This window comes from Megalobrama amblycephala, linkage group LG15, assembly GCF_018812025.1.
Source record: "Megalobrama amblycephala isolate DHTTF-2021 linkage group LG15, ASM1881202v1, whole genome shotgun sequence".
Classification (NCBI taxonomy): Eukaryota; Metazoa; Chordata; class Actinopteri; order Cypriniformes; family Xenocyprididae; genus Megalobrama; species Megalobrama amblycephala.
In genome coordinates, this window is record NC_063058.1 from 22,389,456 (window position 1) to 22,408,234 (window position 18,779).

At 37.0% G+C, this 18,779-nt stretch overlaps 1 protein-coding gene across 14 annotated transcripts in view; it reads right to left on the reverse strand.

Annotated features, from left to right (window-relative positions):
• Positions 1 to 1,019: 1,019 nt before the first annotated feature.
• cadps2 (Ca++-dependent secretion activator 2) overlaps positions 1,020 to 18,779 on the reverse strand; it is a 193,350-nt gene continuing 175,590 nt past the window's right edge. For 11 of the 14 annotated variants that reach the window (XM_048159624.1, XM_048159628.1, XM_048159625.1 and 8 more), the window contains 9 exons: positions 16,556 to 16,711; positions 16,189 to 16,336; positions 14,917 to 14,931; positions 13,184 to 13,258; positions 12,835 to 12,918; positions 12,704 to 12,736; positions 5,800 to 5,907; positions 2,040 to 2,144; positions 1,020 to 1,859 (listed from right to left, as the gene is read on the reverse strand). In XM_048159624.1, the coding sequence (XP_048015581.1) occupies positions 1,689 to 1,859; positions 2,040 to 2,144; positions 5,800 to 5,907; positions 12,704 to 12,736; positions 12,835 to 12,918; positions 13,184 to 13,258; positions 14,917 to 14,931; positions 16,189 to 16,336; positions 16,556 to 16,711 (895 nt within the window). In that variant the 3' untranslated portion in view covers positions 1,020 to 1,688. The remainder of the gene's footprint in view (positions 1,860 to 2,039; positions 2,145 to 5,799; positions 5,908 to 12,703; positions 12,737 to 12,834; positions 12,919 to 13,183; positions 13,259 to 14,916; positions 14,932 to 16,188; positions 16,337 to 16,555; positions 16,712 to 18,779) is intronic. The other 3 variants (XM_048159637.1, XM_048159638.1, XM_048159630.1) reach the window with 1 other exon arrangement.

Genomic DNA, 18,779 nt, shown 5'->3' on the forward strand with positions numbered 1-18,779 from the left:
GAGAGTTTTAATATTTTAACGGTTCAATTATTAGGCTAGGCTAGTTATCTGATATGACTTGATAAATAAGTATCGTGCATTTAATTCCGTTACAAGCATATTTCAGTATAAGATGCATGATTTATGATTCGATGACAGCGATTATCTCACAATCGCTATTTATCTGACACTGAAGCCTTGACATTTTTTTTAACCTCATATGCAAAAAATATATACAATTTCTTCAATGTCTCTGGTAGACTAGATAGCTTAATCGAAATTATCACAGTAAACCCAGAAACGTTATCAAACTAAAGTAATTATAGACGTATGATTTTTAAATTATCCTGGTGGTAAACAGTTACATATAAATGTCTCCTGTTATACCTTTCACAGTCTATTTTTATATTTTATTCGACGTTTTACTTTGTTAATTTATAATTTAAAATGATTTGAACTCCTTCCTACGATATTATTATTTTTCTTTAGTGTAAAACGTCTAGAAATAATGGGCATGCCGCTATTGTATATAGGCTACGCAATTCCAGAAGTGTGTTTCTATGAATAAAATTCCATTTCTTTTAGATTTGTTTGTTTAATATAATATACAATGAAGACGAAGGTCATTTAAAGTGGTAATGAAAAGGACATGCAGAAAACTGAGCGGGTTTGATAACTAGGCCAACAATTGCCATCAGTTTTATTAGTGACAGAAACGAAACCTAAAATAACAAAGCTGAATACTTCAGAACAACATATAATAGGTATTAAGAAATATTTTAACAGTGTTGCTTATTCTTTGGCTAATAAACCAACTATAACTGTATTTAAAGTTTTTGTTTCCACTTTACTGGAATTGAAATCTAATCTAGAAAATAAATGCTTATAAAAATGAAGATATAAAAAGAATACACATCTGTTTTTTTTTAATGTCCAATGTTGTTCAAAAGGGTTTTTATTTTTATTTAACCCTTGTTACACGTTTTTATTTATATGCTACTCACATAATTTCATGCATAACATAAAACAAGACCAGAAAGTGACATTAAAAACACTTTAATTGTAACACTTAAGACACCTGCGCAATCTCAGGTGCACAAAGACAATAGAAATATACAGCTCTTGTTAAAATCCAGTGACATTTTCTTTCATCTGAAACATAGTTGGACATTGACAGCATACTATACATGACATACTCAACGGTTACTTCTACAGAAAAATCTGAATGTGAACTCATAGCTATTGAGTGGAACATTGTCACGACTTCATTGAAATATACAGTGAACAACTAGCATTTCATCCACCATATCTGGAGCTTTGGCCTGAGGATCCCAAGCTGATGCAAAAAGAAAAAAGCACATAAGCAGACACTACTTCCCTCACGCTCTGTATTTCTAGCTTTCACTTTGGTACGCCATGTCTACGATACACTTACAAATCATCGGCTGGTCCTTTGTGTGTAAAATTTGTGCTATTCGAGCTTGCCGTGCGACGAGCCACTGCATCACTGCACATCAAATACAGAACGACAGAGACACTTTAGCTGTCTGTAAGTGGCCAATGAGTGTTTTACACAAGCATGGTGACATCGGCTTAGACAAGAGGGCAGTGTAGCACTGGCTGGGGAGCATGAAGCGCGAGCTCCAATCAGGAGAGCTGGAATCCGACCTCTTCGTATCGAGTTTATGCCCATCCACACAGGTGGGATGTTAACCCTCCTCTTCATCGCTGTCCCTCATGGTGATGCCCTGCAGGCCGTCCGCGGCCGACACGGCTGCCGTGGCTTCCTCGATAGTGAGCCGGTTGTAAACGGTCTCGTAGCTCTTGTTGTTCAACGTGCCGTCCAACACGCCCTGCAGCCTGAAGTCACGGTACGACTTCTGAACGACAAAAAGAGACGAAACAAGCATGGAGGGCAATGAAATAGTTTAAGGACATATTGATTTAATTTTTTGACTTCTTGTGCATCAAGATTCGCCTGAAACGGCACTAGTGTCATGGTCAATTAGCATCAACAGACTTTCCAACAAAAACTTCTTCAGACTGCATTCTTTTTTTACCTTGACAATCTTGATGAGAGTTTTGAGTTGGTAAACATGCAGCTGCTGGTCGAGTCTGTCCGTCAGCCAGACGCACACCGCCTTCATGAAAGAGTTGTACCATTGCTGTGCATGTGAGAAAGAGACAGATAAACCTTGAAGGGGACATAAATGCAATGCAAAAAATCCTCAGCCCTTTAAGCAAATAAAAAGACGTGACCTACATGGGGCGTGAAAGAAAAAGCTGCTTTTGGTAAATGTCAAAAGTTCCCTTTATGTGTTTTTCTCGTTTGATTGAGCCTTGAAATTTTCTTTTACATCTATACGGACTGAATTTTGCAGTCCTCAAAAATCATTTTTATTACACCTCAAGCTTCAGATACAGTAAATGACCTGCAAGAAACCGCAGATTACCAGTTCAGTGTATTAAAGTATTTAATATTCATTAAGAATCGCTACTTCATTGCTCATTACTGAACTTCCTGCAAGTATCTTCTCATGCCCCAAGTATCATGAGGTCACGTTCGCACTTAATAACACACCTAAAGATACCAAACCTACTAATTACGGGGCTAACGCATGAATCCGTGTGTGAAGGGGTCACCTTGCACTCTAAACACCTTTAGTTCACATTTAATTTTACGTGAGGACACCTTATATAATTAGCGGTTCAGAAGGCAGACTTTTCTATGAAAGAAGCAGGTTCTTTAATCAACGGCGTTCCGACGGTGAATCGGTTTTGAGCGAGGACCCTCTGACACCAGCTCATGTTGGCATTCAGCCCACTAATTTCATTTCGTAAACCATTAGCTCACATCAACGAAAATTTAAAAAGACTGAGATTTGCTTATCTAGGAGCTCAGAATATGATTTTACGCATTCGTTTGAATACACGCACAAGCAAGACGGTGTCATATAAGACCACAGCATCAACTGTTTGTTTGTGAAATATATCACTTAGGCCTGTTTTCATAGAGCTTCCCGTTTATTCCATGTAATTTACTGTCAGGCTTTGCTTTAACGCTTTCAAATTTGTGACGGGAGCATAAATGAATCCAAACGGAGCACAAGTAATCAGCAAAGTCCGCTCCTGCCGTTAACGGAAAATGGGCAAAATGGAAAGATGAGACGCCACTTAATTGAAGCACTTAGGCTAGTTGGGAAACAGATGACTGTGCCCTAATTGTTGGAGGTGAAAGAATGGCGACGCATTTCTTCATATCAGACGAATCACCATCCCATGTGTCAGTAATCACACGCTTAAGTGTCCACTTGTCTGGTTCATTATGGAGGCAGAGGAGGGTGGCCTCCGCACCTGTGACCAGGCTGAGGGCTGTGGCCCCTTGCCGTGCAAACCTCATCGCTCCGCTAATCACAGTGATTTAGCGCCCCGGACAAACAGACTGCAAGGGCATGCGGCGACTGATTTTCCTATTTCCTCAAGCATCTCCACAACACGACAATTGGCGGCTTGATGTACAGCGGCTCGTCCTTAAGGAGAAGCGTTAAAGGGATAGTTCAGCCAAAAATGAAAATGATCCCATGATTTACTCACCCTCAAGCCATCCTAGCTGTACATGACTTTCTTCTTTCAGACGAACACAATCTGAGATATTTAAAAATATCCTGGCTCTACCAAGCTTTATAATGGTAGTGAATGGGGGGCGTGTTTTGAAGCCCCCAAAAATGCATTCCATCATAAATCCATCATAAAAATAATCCATACGGCTCCAGGGGGATAATAAAGGCCTTCTTAAGCGAAGCCATGGGTTTTTGTAAGAAAAATACACATATTTGAAACTTTATAATCTAAAATAAGTAGCTTCCGGCAGACGACCGTACATATACTGCACAAGTCGACTAGCGCCACACAAGTAACCCGTGACGTGATTGTAAGCTTTAGACGGCGCTCGCGGTTCAAACAAATATGGCTGTGCAACAAACTCAATATATCGAAATCCTCTGACATTTCTCTTTAAAATTTCCCGTTTTAAACTTCTAATTCGTGACCGGTGTTTTGTTTTGCTCTATCCTCTGCGCTTCCACAATCGTCGTTACGAATGCGTCAGGTCAGACGTTACTCTTCCACCGCAAATCGATGCGTATGTCCATCTGCCGGAAACTAGTTATTATAGTTGATAAAAGTTTTAAATATGGATAGTTTTCTTACAAAATCCAATCGCTTCACTTCAGAAGGCCTTTATTAACCCCCTGGAGCTGTATGGATTATTTTTATGATGGATGGATGGATGCATTTTTTTGTCTTCACAACCATTATAAAGCTTGGTAGAGCCAGGACATTAATATAACTCTGATAGTGTTCGTCTGAAAGAAGATAGGATGGCTTGAGGGTGAGTAAATCATGGGATCATTTTTGGGTGAACTATCCCTTTAAAATATATTCACGGCTGATATTTTATCCATCCAGAGATTTGAATTAGATGTTTTGAAACAGACTGACGGATTCGTAAGACTTGATGTTTCGAGATGCACCGCACACACTTGCTTGATGAGGAAGTTTCTGCAGTGACACACGGCGACCCTTCTCTCGGCTCGCTCCTGGTGCATGACTGTGCGCGTGTGACACACATTAGTGGCTGCTGGTGTGCAGGGCACCTCCATCCCACCCGCCTGCCTCCATCGGCGGCCTCGGCAAAGGTCTAATAAATCAAGAGAAGACATCAAACACTGCATCTTTCCAATCTGGCTCGGAATAGAAAGTTTTCGAAGGCAATCTGCTCGGCATTTATAGGGGCGGGAGTGTTGTGTGTACTTTTCTTGAGTGTTTGTGTCTTTCTATAGATCTGCCGCCTCAAAGCGGCTTGGAAGGATGAGCAGTGTGTTCTAAACAAAATTAAGGACTGAGAGGTACGCGTTTGCGCCTTCTACCTCTCTCTCGACGTTGTTTGAGAGTAAACGGGTCAACAGGAGCCCTGGGTGAGTGCTCAGGCACTGGAAGTGGTCACAGTGGGCTGATGAGTGCTCTTGGTGAGGCCTCATTGCCTCTTGCAACAAAAACTTTCCCCACCCCTTCTCACCTCCCTCTGCCTCGGCTTTACAATACCCACAGCTGAGGAGATGTTGAAGGAACGCGGTTGGAATAGAACTGAGACGGTTTAAAAAAGGATTAGCTTTTGGAACATTCATTCACATGCAATGGCACACCTAAAAACAAAGAGGCTGAAGTAATTCTGCTAGATTTGTGTTGCTCTTTAAACCTATTACGAAACATTTCTGTAGCTAGTTCGTCTTAAGCCCTAAGTATACTTCACTTTTACGTGTACGCGAGGGTCAGCGTACAGTGCACGTGATGCAAATTTCGTCATCAGAAGCATACGCGCACCACCGGATTTTTTAACCGCACATACTGTGTACATGCAGGTCGCACATGCGCATTTACTTTATTTAGCATTAATTATTTTATCCACAAGGTGGCAACCGTGCCCTGGGGGCGTCGATTCACAAGGTAGTCAAAGAAAACCTGCATAAACAGAACAGACCGGAACGCATGCAAGCTACAGGGACAATGAAGGCCTACACAGAAAAGAGATTGAGCAAAGAGGTTAGAAAGTACAACTCTAGCATGAAAGAATACAAAGATATTTACATGGGTTGTAACCTCGTGGCGAGAGATTGCTTGAAATTACGCATGTGTACAAGTCAAATGAAGTATACTTTGCAAGGCTGTGCGTTCGACTGTGCGCATACGCGAACGAAGTATACCTTGGGCTTAATGCAGCTGGTGAAACTGAATCTCATTTGTAATGTGCCAGGAACTCACATCAAAGATTTTCTCTGTGTACACCTCGTCATTCACACGGTCTCGCAGAATGTCCTGGTTCTGCCGTACAAAGGTGATGTAGGTATCTGCTAGATCCATACCAGGTTTCTGTTGAGAGTGATGGATCAAAAGTCAATATGCTCATCAGAACTATTCATTCTGAGTCTTCATTTGATTTTTGTTGATTCAAAGCAAATTTGACCAGAAAACATGCTGATGAATTTTGAGAAGTTTTGATTTTTCAAACTTTTAATTTCATAAAGGTGCACTAAGTGAAATGTTTTACACCTAAAGAAATGTATAATATTTTTGACAAATGTTTAAAACATCAGTCAGATCAGTGGCCAAGTAAAAGCTGTTTTATCCTACATAAGGGTAGGTCCCCCTCATGGTGGCGGCCATTTTGAGATCACATGACCAGGTTTTTCTTTTCACTTCAATACCTTATTTCTTATTGCACCCTGTTTGTGTGTGTATTTTGTCAATTTATTTGTGTCAGCTCCTTTATTACTTGAAGTTTTATGATTTATGGCCTGTTTACACAAAGAACAATAAATATAACTAGCTATAAAGTTAAGAATAGTAAAGTCCACACAACAACTATAACGATAATGACACAGAAACAATTTTATTGGAATCACTTTCAGAGAATCCACCCGATTTTAAAGAGTTCTAGCATTTAAAGAGGCAGATTTCATTCACTTCTGAATCAATGAACAGATTGTTATCGTCAGTTGTTGTGGATGCTAATATAGTTATTCTTATAGTTATGTTTTACTTGGTGTGAACTGGCCATTACGGGTTATTCTTTTCTTGTAAAGAGACTCTACAAATATTAATATGATGAAGATGATTACTATTATTAATAATAAATACAAGCTGGTATTTCTGCAATGGCACTGATAACTAAATTGTGCTAGTATGAAGTCGTATCGGACAGTCGTACAGCTAAATGAACAAAAATTACTTAGTACACCTTTAAATTAACCATTATTTTCTTTGTATGAAACGATGAGCAAATCCAACACCAAGATCAAACACGAATAGCAACACATTGACAGCCACCACCATCTTCGCCTGAGGAGGATATTTATGAGCAAATGCTTTAAGGAAAAAAAAAACACATGTAAACTTATTAAAAAAAAAGTAGCAAAAAGCACCTACGACACTTATACCCCGTTAAAAGCAATCCTTTTACCTGTGGAAAAACATTTCTATTCACACTGAGGCTGTTAAAACAGGACAAAAATGTTCTAATAGTGCTGTAATTGCTTTGACACATTTCCCTCCCATGACTCAAGGGCTGATGTAGCTCGAGGGCTTGAACGCTGGAAAACCCCTTTTATTACAGCGCAAAGAGACACCTGATCATCAACCTCCTGTTCTTGTCAGGCCTCTCTTCCTGTGAGTTTGTGTGTTGGTCATAATGACAGAATGAAGGTCCAATGATGTGACAGAACCAGTGTGCAGAAACTACTTTAAAACTGTGGCTTCCCAATCTACAAGCTACTCATAATTTGAAAATAGGTATAAAAAAAAATTCGGAGAAAAAGTAATCACGGTTTCCATAAAAATACAAAGCAGTTTTCAACCTCAATTATAAGAAATGTTTCTCAAGCAGAAAATCAGCATATTAGAATGATTTCTGAAGGATCATGTGACACTGAAGACTGGAGTAATGATGCTGAAAATTCAGCTTTGAAATCACAGGAATAAATTACATTTTAAAATATATTCAAATAGAAAACAGGTGAGTTTTTTAATTACAATTTTAAATTGTTTTTTTCAACAGAATTGAACAGATACATTTACACTGAATACAATGACTAAAACTAGAAAGTACCTATTTAAAGGGTTAGTTCACCTAAAAATGAAAATAAGGTCATTTATTACTCACCCTCATGTTGTTCTACACTCGTAAGACCTTCGTTCATCTTCAGAACAAAAAATTAAGATATTTTTGATAAAATCCGATGGCTCAGTGAGGCCTGCATCGCCAGCAATAAGACTCCCTTTTTCAATGCCCAAAAAGCTACTAAAGACATATTTGAAACAGTTCGTGTGACTGCAGTGATTCAACTTTAATAATATAAAGCGACAAGAATATTTTTTGTGCGCCAAAAAAACAAAATAGCGACTTTATTCAACAATATCTAGTGATGGACGATTTCAAAACACTGCTTCATGAAGCTTCGAAGCTTTACGAATCTTTTGTTTCAAATCAGTGGTTCAGAGCGCGTATCAAACTGCCAAAGTCACGTGAACTACTGAAGTTTCAAAACACATAATGAAGAATTGTTTACTGAAATCACGTGACTTTGGTGCTCCGAACCACTGATTTAAAACAAAAGATTCGTAAAGCTTCGAAGCTTCATGAAGCAGTGTTTTGAAATCGCCAATCACTAGATATTGATGAATAAAGTCACTATTTTGTTACTTTTGCCGCACAAAAAGTATTCTCGTCACTTCATAACATTAAGGTTGAACCAATGTAGTCACATGAACTGTTTTAAATATGTCTTTATTAGCTTTCTGGGCATTGAAAAAGGGAGTCTTATTGCTGGCGATGCAGGTCTCACTGAGCCATCGGATTTTATCAAAAATATCTTAATTTGTGTTCCGAAGATGAACGAAGGTCTTACGGGTGTGAAACGACATGAGGGTGAATAATTAATGACATTATTTTCATTTTTGGGTGAACTAACCCTTTAAAGAAGTCGAAAACATGATAATTCAAACAAAAAAGACGCCAAATGCAGTGAATGGACTTCTGTGCAGGGAACTTGTTTCACGCTATTGAAACAAGTTATGTGTAACGTCACAAATTATAGTTAGCTGCTCCTCAACACTGGACTGTATAACATCCAGACCACATCCACAGTTGGCTGATAGCCACAGATATGAATCGGCCAAACAGCAGTTGATCAATACGACTGGGATCTCAAGAGGGCTTCATATCATGTTGAGTAAGAGGGCTTCAAAGGTCTTCACAGACATTTATATTATATTATAGTGGAGGGAAGAAAACTGCCACTTCCTGTGCAGAACCAAGCGTATATTCGCTGACGTATCATGATAGTCACCTGTGGCCCCACTAAAGGCACTTGGGTGGAAGCAAAACGGTGTATATTTAACCCGATGCTCTTCCTTCCATCTTTCTGACAGGACGACAAAGCCCGCGATGGGCCGATAAGCACACAAACACGATCCTCTCGCATGAAATCCAACCGGAGGACCGAGGGACAGGCCCGATCCGTCAGGCCAGACAATGCCGCGATGGTTGGGTGTGGGCCGTGTGTGAAAGAATAAATGGAGAGGTGTGGGATGGTGCGATTAAGGCCAGGTTAATGACTGGTTAAGCTGAGCGGATAAATGGCGTGGATGGGAAACAGAGGAGAAAGGGAAGGGGAGAAGAAATGCGCAGTAATTACACACAACTGCTAGCCTGGCTTCCTGCCACTGCCTCATTCACTGTCCAGGTGCAGGTGTGTGTGAGAGCGTGTGTGTGCGCGATAGAGAGCGTGTGAAGTGCGTTTGTGCAAGTTTTGAGTAAATACTTTGTTGTGGTAGCGCTAATGCGAGCGCGGATTCGAGCCGTGCGTGTTAGCGTGGGTGTGAATGTGCGAACGAGTGTGTTAACAGAGCGCTATCGGGAGGGCGTCTCGCCAGAAAGCCCCGGCGCTTGAATGGCAGCCTTCACAAAGGAGCAGAGGAGCTTAACCTTTCGTGACAAGAGCCCAGAAATGTTCAGTGCCAAAGGCCAGACCACAGCCAGGTTCTTCCCTCCCTCTCCGGCTTCAGCGGGAGCTGTGAAAAGGGCTTTACATGGAGGAGCGTTCCTTCTGCACAAAAGCACAAGGTGGAGGTTACGTTATAATTTGAGGGGGAGACGGGGTGTTCTCGCGCCGCACACCTCGGGGAGCCAAAACCAAGAGCTCAGATGGAGTGAAGGGTTTGGATGTGTAGGGTTTGAATGACATTTCTGTTCTTAATCTCATCAGTTTGCTTATACAGTGGCCCCAAAAAGTATTTGACACTTGAGTCAGGCCTACAAATGTATGAATATCATTTCAATAAATGCAAAATATCACACCACAAGTATCATTTATCTGAAAGAAAGTCAGCACAAGCATACTTTATCCAAAACATTTCATAAAGACAAAAGGTAAACTGTTGGTAAAACTTTACCTAAAGCCTTTATAACATATTTAATGTATTATAAAAGTATTTATAATCAGTTACTAAGTAATTAGTTACTGTAATTTCATTACTTTTCCCTTTTTATAAGTAAAGTAAGGGATTATTATAATTTTTTTTTTTATGTATCCTTCTCACTTTAAATACTTTGGTGAGTTAATAAGAATAATGGTAACACTTTAGTTTAGAGTCCAATTCTCACTATTAACTAGTTGGTTATTAGCTTGAATATTAATGGGATATTGGCACATTTGAATGCCTTATTCTGCATGACCATATTCTACATCCTTAATATTACCCAATTCCTACCCAATAACAACTACTTTACTAAGTATTAATAAGCAGTAATTAGGAGTTTATTGAGGAAAAAAGTCATAGTTAATAGTTAGTTAATAGTGAGAAATGGACCCTAAACTAAAGTGTGACCAGAATAATTTATGAAGTTTTATATTATTTATTTGAAAGAATTAAAAGAGCCGTTTCATGTCATTTATTAACTCGTCGAGGTTGAATTAGGACTTAGAAAGTAATTAGTAATAAGTAATTAAATACTTTTTGGAGAGAGTTATTTGTACAGTAATCTAATTACACTATTGAAGATGTAATTAGTAACTAGTAATTAATGACTTTTTTAGAGTAACTAATACATTATGTCTTGTAATGAACATTGTAATGTATTGTAACCACAGTTATAATACATTATAATAATTAAGTTACACCTATAGAAAGTATAATACACTAAAACACATGACAAACAACCAATTTTAGATGTAACATGGAATCTTTAAATATTATAATGCATTATAATGTACAATATGAATACCTTTATATTTATATATATATATATATATATATATATATATATATATATATATATATATGTATGCATAATTTGAACTAAAATATTTTTGTATTTTTTTTTAACAAAATTAAGTTGCAAATGATAAAACGGGTAAACTTCAAAATCAAGACAAAAATGTAAACTTTAGTCACTCTTAAATATCTATGAATGTTATTGCATTACATTAAATATCAAATAAAATGTAGTTTTTTAAAAAGAAATATAGTACAACCACACTTTTGAAGTAAAATATGTACGTTTTTAAGTTTTTTTTATGTTGAAAATGATAAAACAAAAAGTGAACTGTTCAAAATCAGGACAAAACATATTTAGACACTTAAATATCTATGAATGTTATTGCATTAGATAAAATACCAATTTAATTTTTTTAAAAGAAAGATACCACAAGCACACTTTTGAAGTACAATATTAAAAAAAAAAAATAGTTTCAAATGGTAAAACAATACATAAACTGTTCAAAACAAAGTCGAAAAGTATTTGACCACTTTCTGGTTATCAAATGTTAGTGGATCATGTTGACAGTTTGATTCTCTACACCTGTGGTTACTCTTTCAGGACACCTGTGTGAACCTGAGGGGATCTGACTTCATGCATCCACTAAAATCACTTTAAGATTAAACATAGGCCCACATGGAATCTGCATTCACAGAATTCTGCAAAAAATCTGTCGGGAAATCCAAACATTCCCAGCCCTTGTGTGTTTGCATATTAAATATTTTGGCTAATTTAATAATGCTTTCATCTGCCAAAAAAAGTGTAGTGCTCTCAGCTCTGCTGAACACTTTACAATGTTTAAATTTCATTCCACAGGTTTCCCCTCTAACATCAGAACAGAAAAAGTGGGGGAAATGTCTGCAAATTCAAGGTATAGTTCTTACTAAAAGAGGTCAAAAAAAGTGAAGCTACTGTAGTTTTATTATCAAATTAAATGCCATTTATACATTTTTAAGGTGTCCACATACTTTTTACGGCCACTGTATATCATTATCTACTATAGTTTGTGGTCAGTAAATGTTTTTAGAAAGAAATTAATACTTTCATTCAGCAAGGATGCATTAAATTGATCAAAAGTGACAGTAAAGGCTTGTATATTGTTACAAAATATTTATACTTCAAACAAATGCTGTTTTTTATTTTGTATTCATCAAAAAAAATCCTAAAATATGTTTCACGGTTTCCTCAAAAGTATCAAGCAGCACGACTGTTTTCAACATTAATAATAAGAAATGTTCCTTGAGCATCAAATCAGCAGATTTCTGAAGGATCATGTGAGCTGAAGACTAGAGTAATGATGCTGAAAATTCAGCTTTGCTATCACTAACTGGAATGAAAAGTTGTTCATGTTTTTATTCAGAAAGCCCTTCTGTAATACTGTCATCTCGGTTCAGGAGGTCACGCGATTACTCAGTCTTTCCCTCAACCCGTGTTAGTTTCTTTCTGCTTGCTCACGGTCTGCGCTCTGAACAGTCTTGGTTCCTGGTGATTCATTAGCATCTTTTTCTGCTTGTGACGGCCCATTGTCAACACTGTGGCAGATCGTGAGACTGATTTTAAGCCAATGGGGTTGCTAATTAGTCTTGCTCAGCCAGCTCTGAAAGACGCTCCAATCCCGCTTTCATTTGGCCATGAGTCGCAAATGATAAAAAAAATATGTAATTGTGTTAAGTAATGATGAAATAATACGCATTAAGCCTTTTTTAAATATTAAAAACAAAGCAAGATGGAAATGCTTGGCAAAGCTGAATAGAGAATCTGTTTCCCTAAGTAAATAATACACAGCATGCACAAAAATATTCACACGGGGCATGCCGGCATCATGCGCGCAGTTACCAAAATGACACTTACTGGGACGTCCACATATTTGGCTGCTGCTTTTACCTTTAAAAAAAAAAAAAAAAAAAAAAAAAAAAAAGTACCTGCTTAATATCTTCGGCCTAATAGGTGCGAAACGAGATCCGAAATGAGAAAACACTCACCGTGAAAGACAGGATGGAGGAGAAGAATGTTCCCTCGTCATATCGTGAGAGCTTGGACAACACCCCATCCAAAACAGCTGCAAACTGTGAAAGCAAGTCAATGTTTGCGTGACACGCACCAACACCTTTAGCATGAGTAACAATTACCAACTTAGGACAAAGTAACATTCATTGACAAAGTACAAGAGGGTGGAAAAACAGAAAACGCCATATAACGTTTCCTTAAAAACGCTCATTCATTGGAAAGCGATGTGTTGAGTCACAGTGAAGGCCAGCTGAAAAGAATGGGCAAAAGCCAAATCTCAATGTTATGAAATGCGACGGCTCAGACAATGCCTGACGGGAGTACCTTTGAGACCAAGGAGGAGATCATTTCCTTAAAGGCCTCATCGATCAGGACATCGATTTTCGAGTGGTACTGCTGCTGTAGGACAGAAGAAGGGGACGGGGAGGAGAAACATCAACAAATGTGACGCTAAACGGATCCTAAAAGAACAACACGCTCACAAAGACATATTTCGGGAGAGAGAAAAATCCTCCCTGTGCAATAGGGCTGAGTTAAGCAGCTATTAGGCCCATTATGCCAATGAATGGCATTCCTGCTCTCGTTTAGGGCAAAGGAATTTGAAGGATACTTTTTGTGTGGGCCACAATTAGGGCAGCCTTGTGTTTTTCTAAAGAACCCGTCCAGCTGCGGTGACCAAAGGCTCACACTACATTCAATTAATCCGCCATTTCATGTCTGATAAGTCTTATTCACCTATTTTGTGGAAAAAAAAGAGAGGAGGAAGGAGAAAGCGAGGGCTCAGGGGGTGTGAGAGAGAGAGAGCGCATCCATTCGGCTGCTGAATAGATGCCTTTGCTGGATGCGCGGCAAGCAGGAGTTCATCTCCGCCAACAATGGCCATTCACGACGAATCGAAAGGACACCCAAATTAAAAATTTCAATCAACAATGCGTGCAGATCGGTGACAAATTGAGGGTGCTAAGAGGTCACTGTCAGCAGCCCTAATTTTCTTTTCACCCTTTTTTTTTCCTGCACGCAAAATGGCAGCTTTTTCATAAATGGCATTATAGGAGAATCTTGAGGACTTTTTACCTCAATTAACACTTCCATGTTTGCTTTTTATACGGCTAAACGGCGAGGGCTCTTTTTTGCATTATCGCCGATTAAATAGGGAGGTCTTTGCCGTGTGTGTGAAAACCAAAAGAACAATAATTTCTTTTGAAAACATTTATCTGGTAGCCATCCACTTCAGAGTCACTTCAGCGAGATGGCGGCTTATAAAGCATAACCTTGTATTTCGAAATAAAGCGGCAGGCAAACTCGGGTAAAATAATCTTTTCTTTGTTTTTAAATAAAGTCTTTCACAAACACGCCGACACGCACCGTTGGCCATTAAATTCAATTCCGTGTGAAGGAAAATCAGTTCAGCGTTGAGAAATACCTTTTAACCTAATACTAAGAAGTAAGTGGAAATAAAAGTGCCAGTTTCTCGACTATCTCGCCGCACAAGGCCACATACTTTAGGTGGAAATTCATATTTTTTTTTCGTAAAGTTAGCACCGGTTTTATTTATTTATTTATTTTTTTGTTAGGGCTGGAAAAGAGTAGTATTGACTACGACGGCAATTCAGAAGAGAGAGAGAGGGTGGGATCTCAACTACACAAACAAAAATAGTTTACTTCAATTTAAGCTTTAATGTGCACTAATACGAAGAAGAGAAAGAAGTACAGCAGTGATCAAATTTGAGGATGCCTTTTGTAAATCAAAATCATTTGGTTAAATGAAAACAACACTAGTGTGTTTAAAAGAGATTCCACTAATGTGTGATATTTTGAAAATGTCTTTTTTCTTAACTGAAGTCAATGTTATTTGGTTCTTAATGTTCTTCGAAAATATCTTCTTTTGTGTTCCGGAGAAGAAAGAAAGTCATACATGTTTGGAATGAAATGAAGGTGAGTAAATGATCACAATATTTGTATTTTTTGGGTGAAAGATCCCATTAAACGTTAACTGTGCACACACTGTATCGTTTCTCTGCTCACAAACACATAAGACGGGTAGAGTGGACACTTACCCACTGTTGGTCAACCTTGGGTTCATGCAATAATGTGCAGGACATGCGGGGATGAGTCAAAAAAAAAAAAAAAAAAGACAATGAACAGAAAGATAAAACATACTCGAATGAAATCTAATCTCAGAGCTGGTTAACAGACAGCCATCAAATAAATAAAACTCATTTTTAAGTATGATTTAGGTAATAAACAACCACAACACAAAATCTAACAAACTTGCTTATATCATATGAAATGAGATTTACAGTCATTTATCAAAAAAAAAAAAAGTCTGAATCACTAATTCTGGAAGCGAAACAAAGTCTAAACCTACAAAAACACAAACGTAAAGTTTATTTTACAGCAAATTTTTAATATGAATCAATTCAGATTCGTTATTTGTACAGCACACAACTAACACAATACAAACCACATTCACAAACTGCATATGCAGTTTGAAATCAGATTAAAATCAACCTGCAATGTGTCTCAGTGTGAATGCCCAAATCAGATTTCGATTAGTTTTTATTCAGTGCGTGTAACGTCATATAAAATCTGAAATATCATTTATAATTGTGTCTCATTTTCTTTCCTCATAGTGAACTGTGACATTCAATTTGGATTTAAAAACCAATTTGGATTCATCTCAAGTGTGAACACAGCCTAAGTGACTCCAAACTCTACTCTGAAAAATATCCAATTTGGAGCTTTCAGAGACAATTTAAACATCTTTCGCTCTCCAGTCAGAGGTTCACAGAACAGAGATACATGTTTACTGGTGTCAATTCACTTTATGTTATTTATAGTAGCTATACTTATAGAAGTTTCTGCACATTAAGCTGGGATAAAGATTTTCACAAAGCTTCACAAAAGAGAAAAGGAAATTAAATATCTAGTCGAAAGGTCTGTGGAAGTTTGGTTGTGATTTTATTCAAGCGTAAGGACTTTGTGGTCGAGACTTATCTCTAGGCAGAAGAAGAGGAGGTAATAATATCGCCCACAGAAAGTACAAAACACTTCACACCAACCAATAACACCTGTGCAAGTTCAACTCAAAATCAAGTTTGAGGTATAAAAAGAGAAACTGATGGATCTTTGCCAGTTTGACAGCAATTCAAATGGCTGATTAGTGTAACGTAATTTAATGTTCTTAATCTTGTTTTCACCTCCTTGCTGTCAGTTGAACAGAGACCAGATGTTTTTACGAGACTTATGGTGTTCATAAAACATCTACAATAATGAGTCAAAAACGTAGATGTGTCTGCGCAAAGTGCCCTGGCAGGATAGTAACGTACCTCCTGACCTTGGTCGAGAACACAGAGCTTGGAGCACTGCTTCTTGGCGTCCATGAGAACATTGAACATTGTGCACACAGACAAGGGTATGCGGAAATCGGTGGACTTGCTTGACTTCTGCATTTTAGAGTCAAAGGCAGCTTTGGTCCTAGATATCAGAGATGACAGAGAAATCAGTGACATGAAGCTTCTGGCTGTACAAGGACAGCTATTTATTAGCTCTTAAAGGAATGAATGAATGAGGCATTTGTATAGCCCTTTACAATCATAACAGTCATACTATATATATATATATATATATATATATATATATATATATATATATATATATATACACACACAATCATACAATCTTTAAATTGCTGACCTTTTGACACAGGCCTCCATCATATCACTAGCCATCAGTTTGAGCCTCTGCTCCAGATGTTTGGCGAACTCCGGCTCTGGCCAGTGCAGGTCCATCACGAACATCTGAAGAGCATCCAGCTTCCAGAATAGATCTTCTGATGTGGCTGAGCCGTTACTGAGGAAGACAGAAACTGTCAGCACATGGTTGATCTTACAATTTGACATTTCGCCTTTACATAATTTTTTTCACTGCAAATACATTACAAATCTAAAAAGAAGGAATGAAACATGTAAAACTAAAGCATGAATACCAAGGTCAAAGTACACAAAAGACACTTTACAATAATAAAATTAATTTATTAACAGACATTGTCATGCAAACAGATCAGGCCTTGATATCTATTTAACTATATGACAATATATGATAATATCACAGTTTTGTGGCATTTCTAACCATTTTAATGCCCATGAACTAATGATTTACTGCATTATTTAACAATGTTTGTAAACTAAAGTTATTATGAAGAGTTATCTTGTAAAAGATTACACAATGGCAGTATATAGCTGGCCTGGAACATTAATCTTCAGGTGTTTTCACATTTGCTTTATTTCAGGGGTTTAAGAAATTAGATTTATTTGAATGTTCGTTATTTGGAAGTTATATAAAAAAAAATAAAAAAAATAAAACTATATAAATATTAAAAAATGATTAAATTAATTGATTTATAAAATATTATTTTATTATCATGATAACATTTCAAATAATAATTAATATTAATATTATATAATAATTAATATACCAATATAGCAAATATTCTTGATGGATAATAGTAAAAATATTATTATAAGAACATTATAATATATTAACATCATGTTATCATGATACTATATTCTTCTAATAATAAAATAAAGAATATTTGACAGTAATATATATATATATATATATATATATATATATATATATATATATATATATATATATATATATATATATATATATATATAAAGGAAAATTTTGTATAAATCTGGTGCATTCTGAGAGCAAAATTAAGTGACTAGATCAATGAAGAAATTTGTTCTCTTGTAAACTATTTTGTGCTTTAATAGTAATTTATTTATTGGTGATGGTAGGGCACATTAGTCACGTACACAACATATAGTAGGCTAAATGATCGTTCTTAAGTGGTCAAACGTGTAGAGTATACATTTAAACCATTAAAAATATGTAGCAAAAGAGGTTACCTTTGTTGAATTAATTTATTTCTAGAATAATTAGTGGGGGCCTGTATCTATACATCTGTATTTCTGGAACTAATGGTCACTTTTTGATTTGTTACCAATAAATAAATTAATAAATAAACTAGGTGAGTATATAATTCAGCAGCAAAAAGTATGCTAGCCTAATTCTTGGAAAAAAAAAAAAAAAAACAAATTGCACAGTAATTTTATGAAATCTAAATGTTAAAAAGTTTAAAACGACTATTTGTATTCTTATGAAATGAAAAAAAAAATTATATTAGATTTATATTTATATATGAATGTAAAGAATTATATGTATTTATAATAATGTACGATTAAAAGACCTTTATTTTAAATGTATTGTGCAGCTTTTTAATGGGGCAACAAGATATGATAGATCCAACAGAACAAAATAGGCTATTAATAATCTTTCAGTGTGCAAAACCATGATAATGTGAAACGCTTCAAAACAGCAGCACAAACCGCTTATGTGCATCCCGGGTGCAGAATGATGAGCTTAAAGCAATATGGAGTCAGAGCGCGCAGTTGCGCTGTGCATTGACAAATTCATGTCACAAAGAGAATCCCTCTGTATATCTACATCTATCAGTTTATTAATCATGTTTCTTCTCACTTTTACATTCCAGTTATTGTGCGTGTGACGCCAATTCATAGTCCTTGTGTTGTGCGATCTAACAGACACCCTGTAGCCAGTATGATGACATCGTTCAAAAACTCCAGCAAGATAAAGTCATTTTATGCAAAACCACAGCCCTTTATCTGCATATCATGTCTTATAATGAGAATATATCATATTGGAGAGTTTTACAGTGCTGACTGCCGTTACTGAGCGCAACGCGCTGTTTGAGTGCTGAACAGAGAATGATCGACGGCTGCAGCAGAGGGAAGACGAGTTTCTGTGAACTTAAGCTATTAAATGGCTACAGATGACTTTGAATATAGTCAAAGTCCCTTTAAGACAAGTCATTTCACTTGGCAGCCAT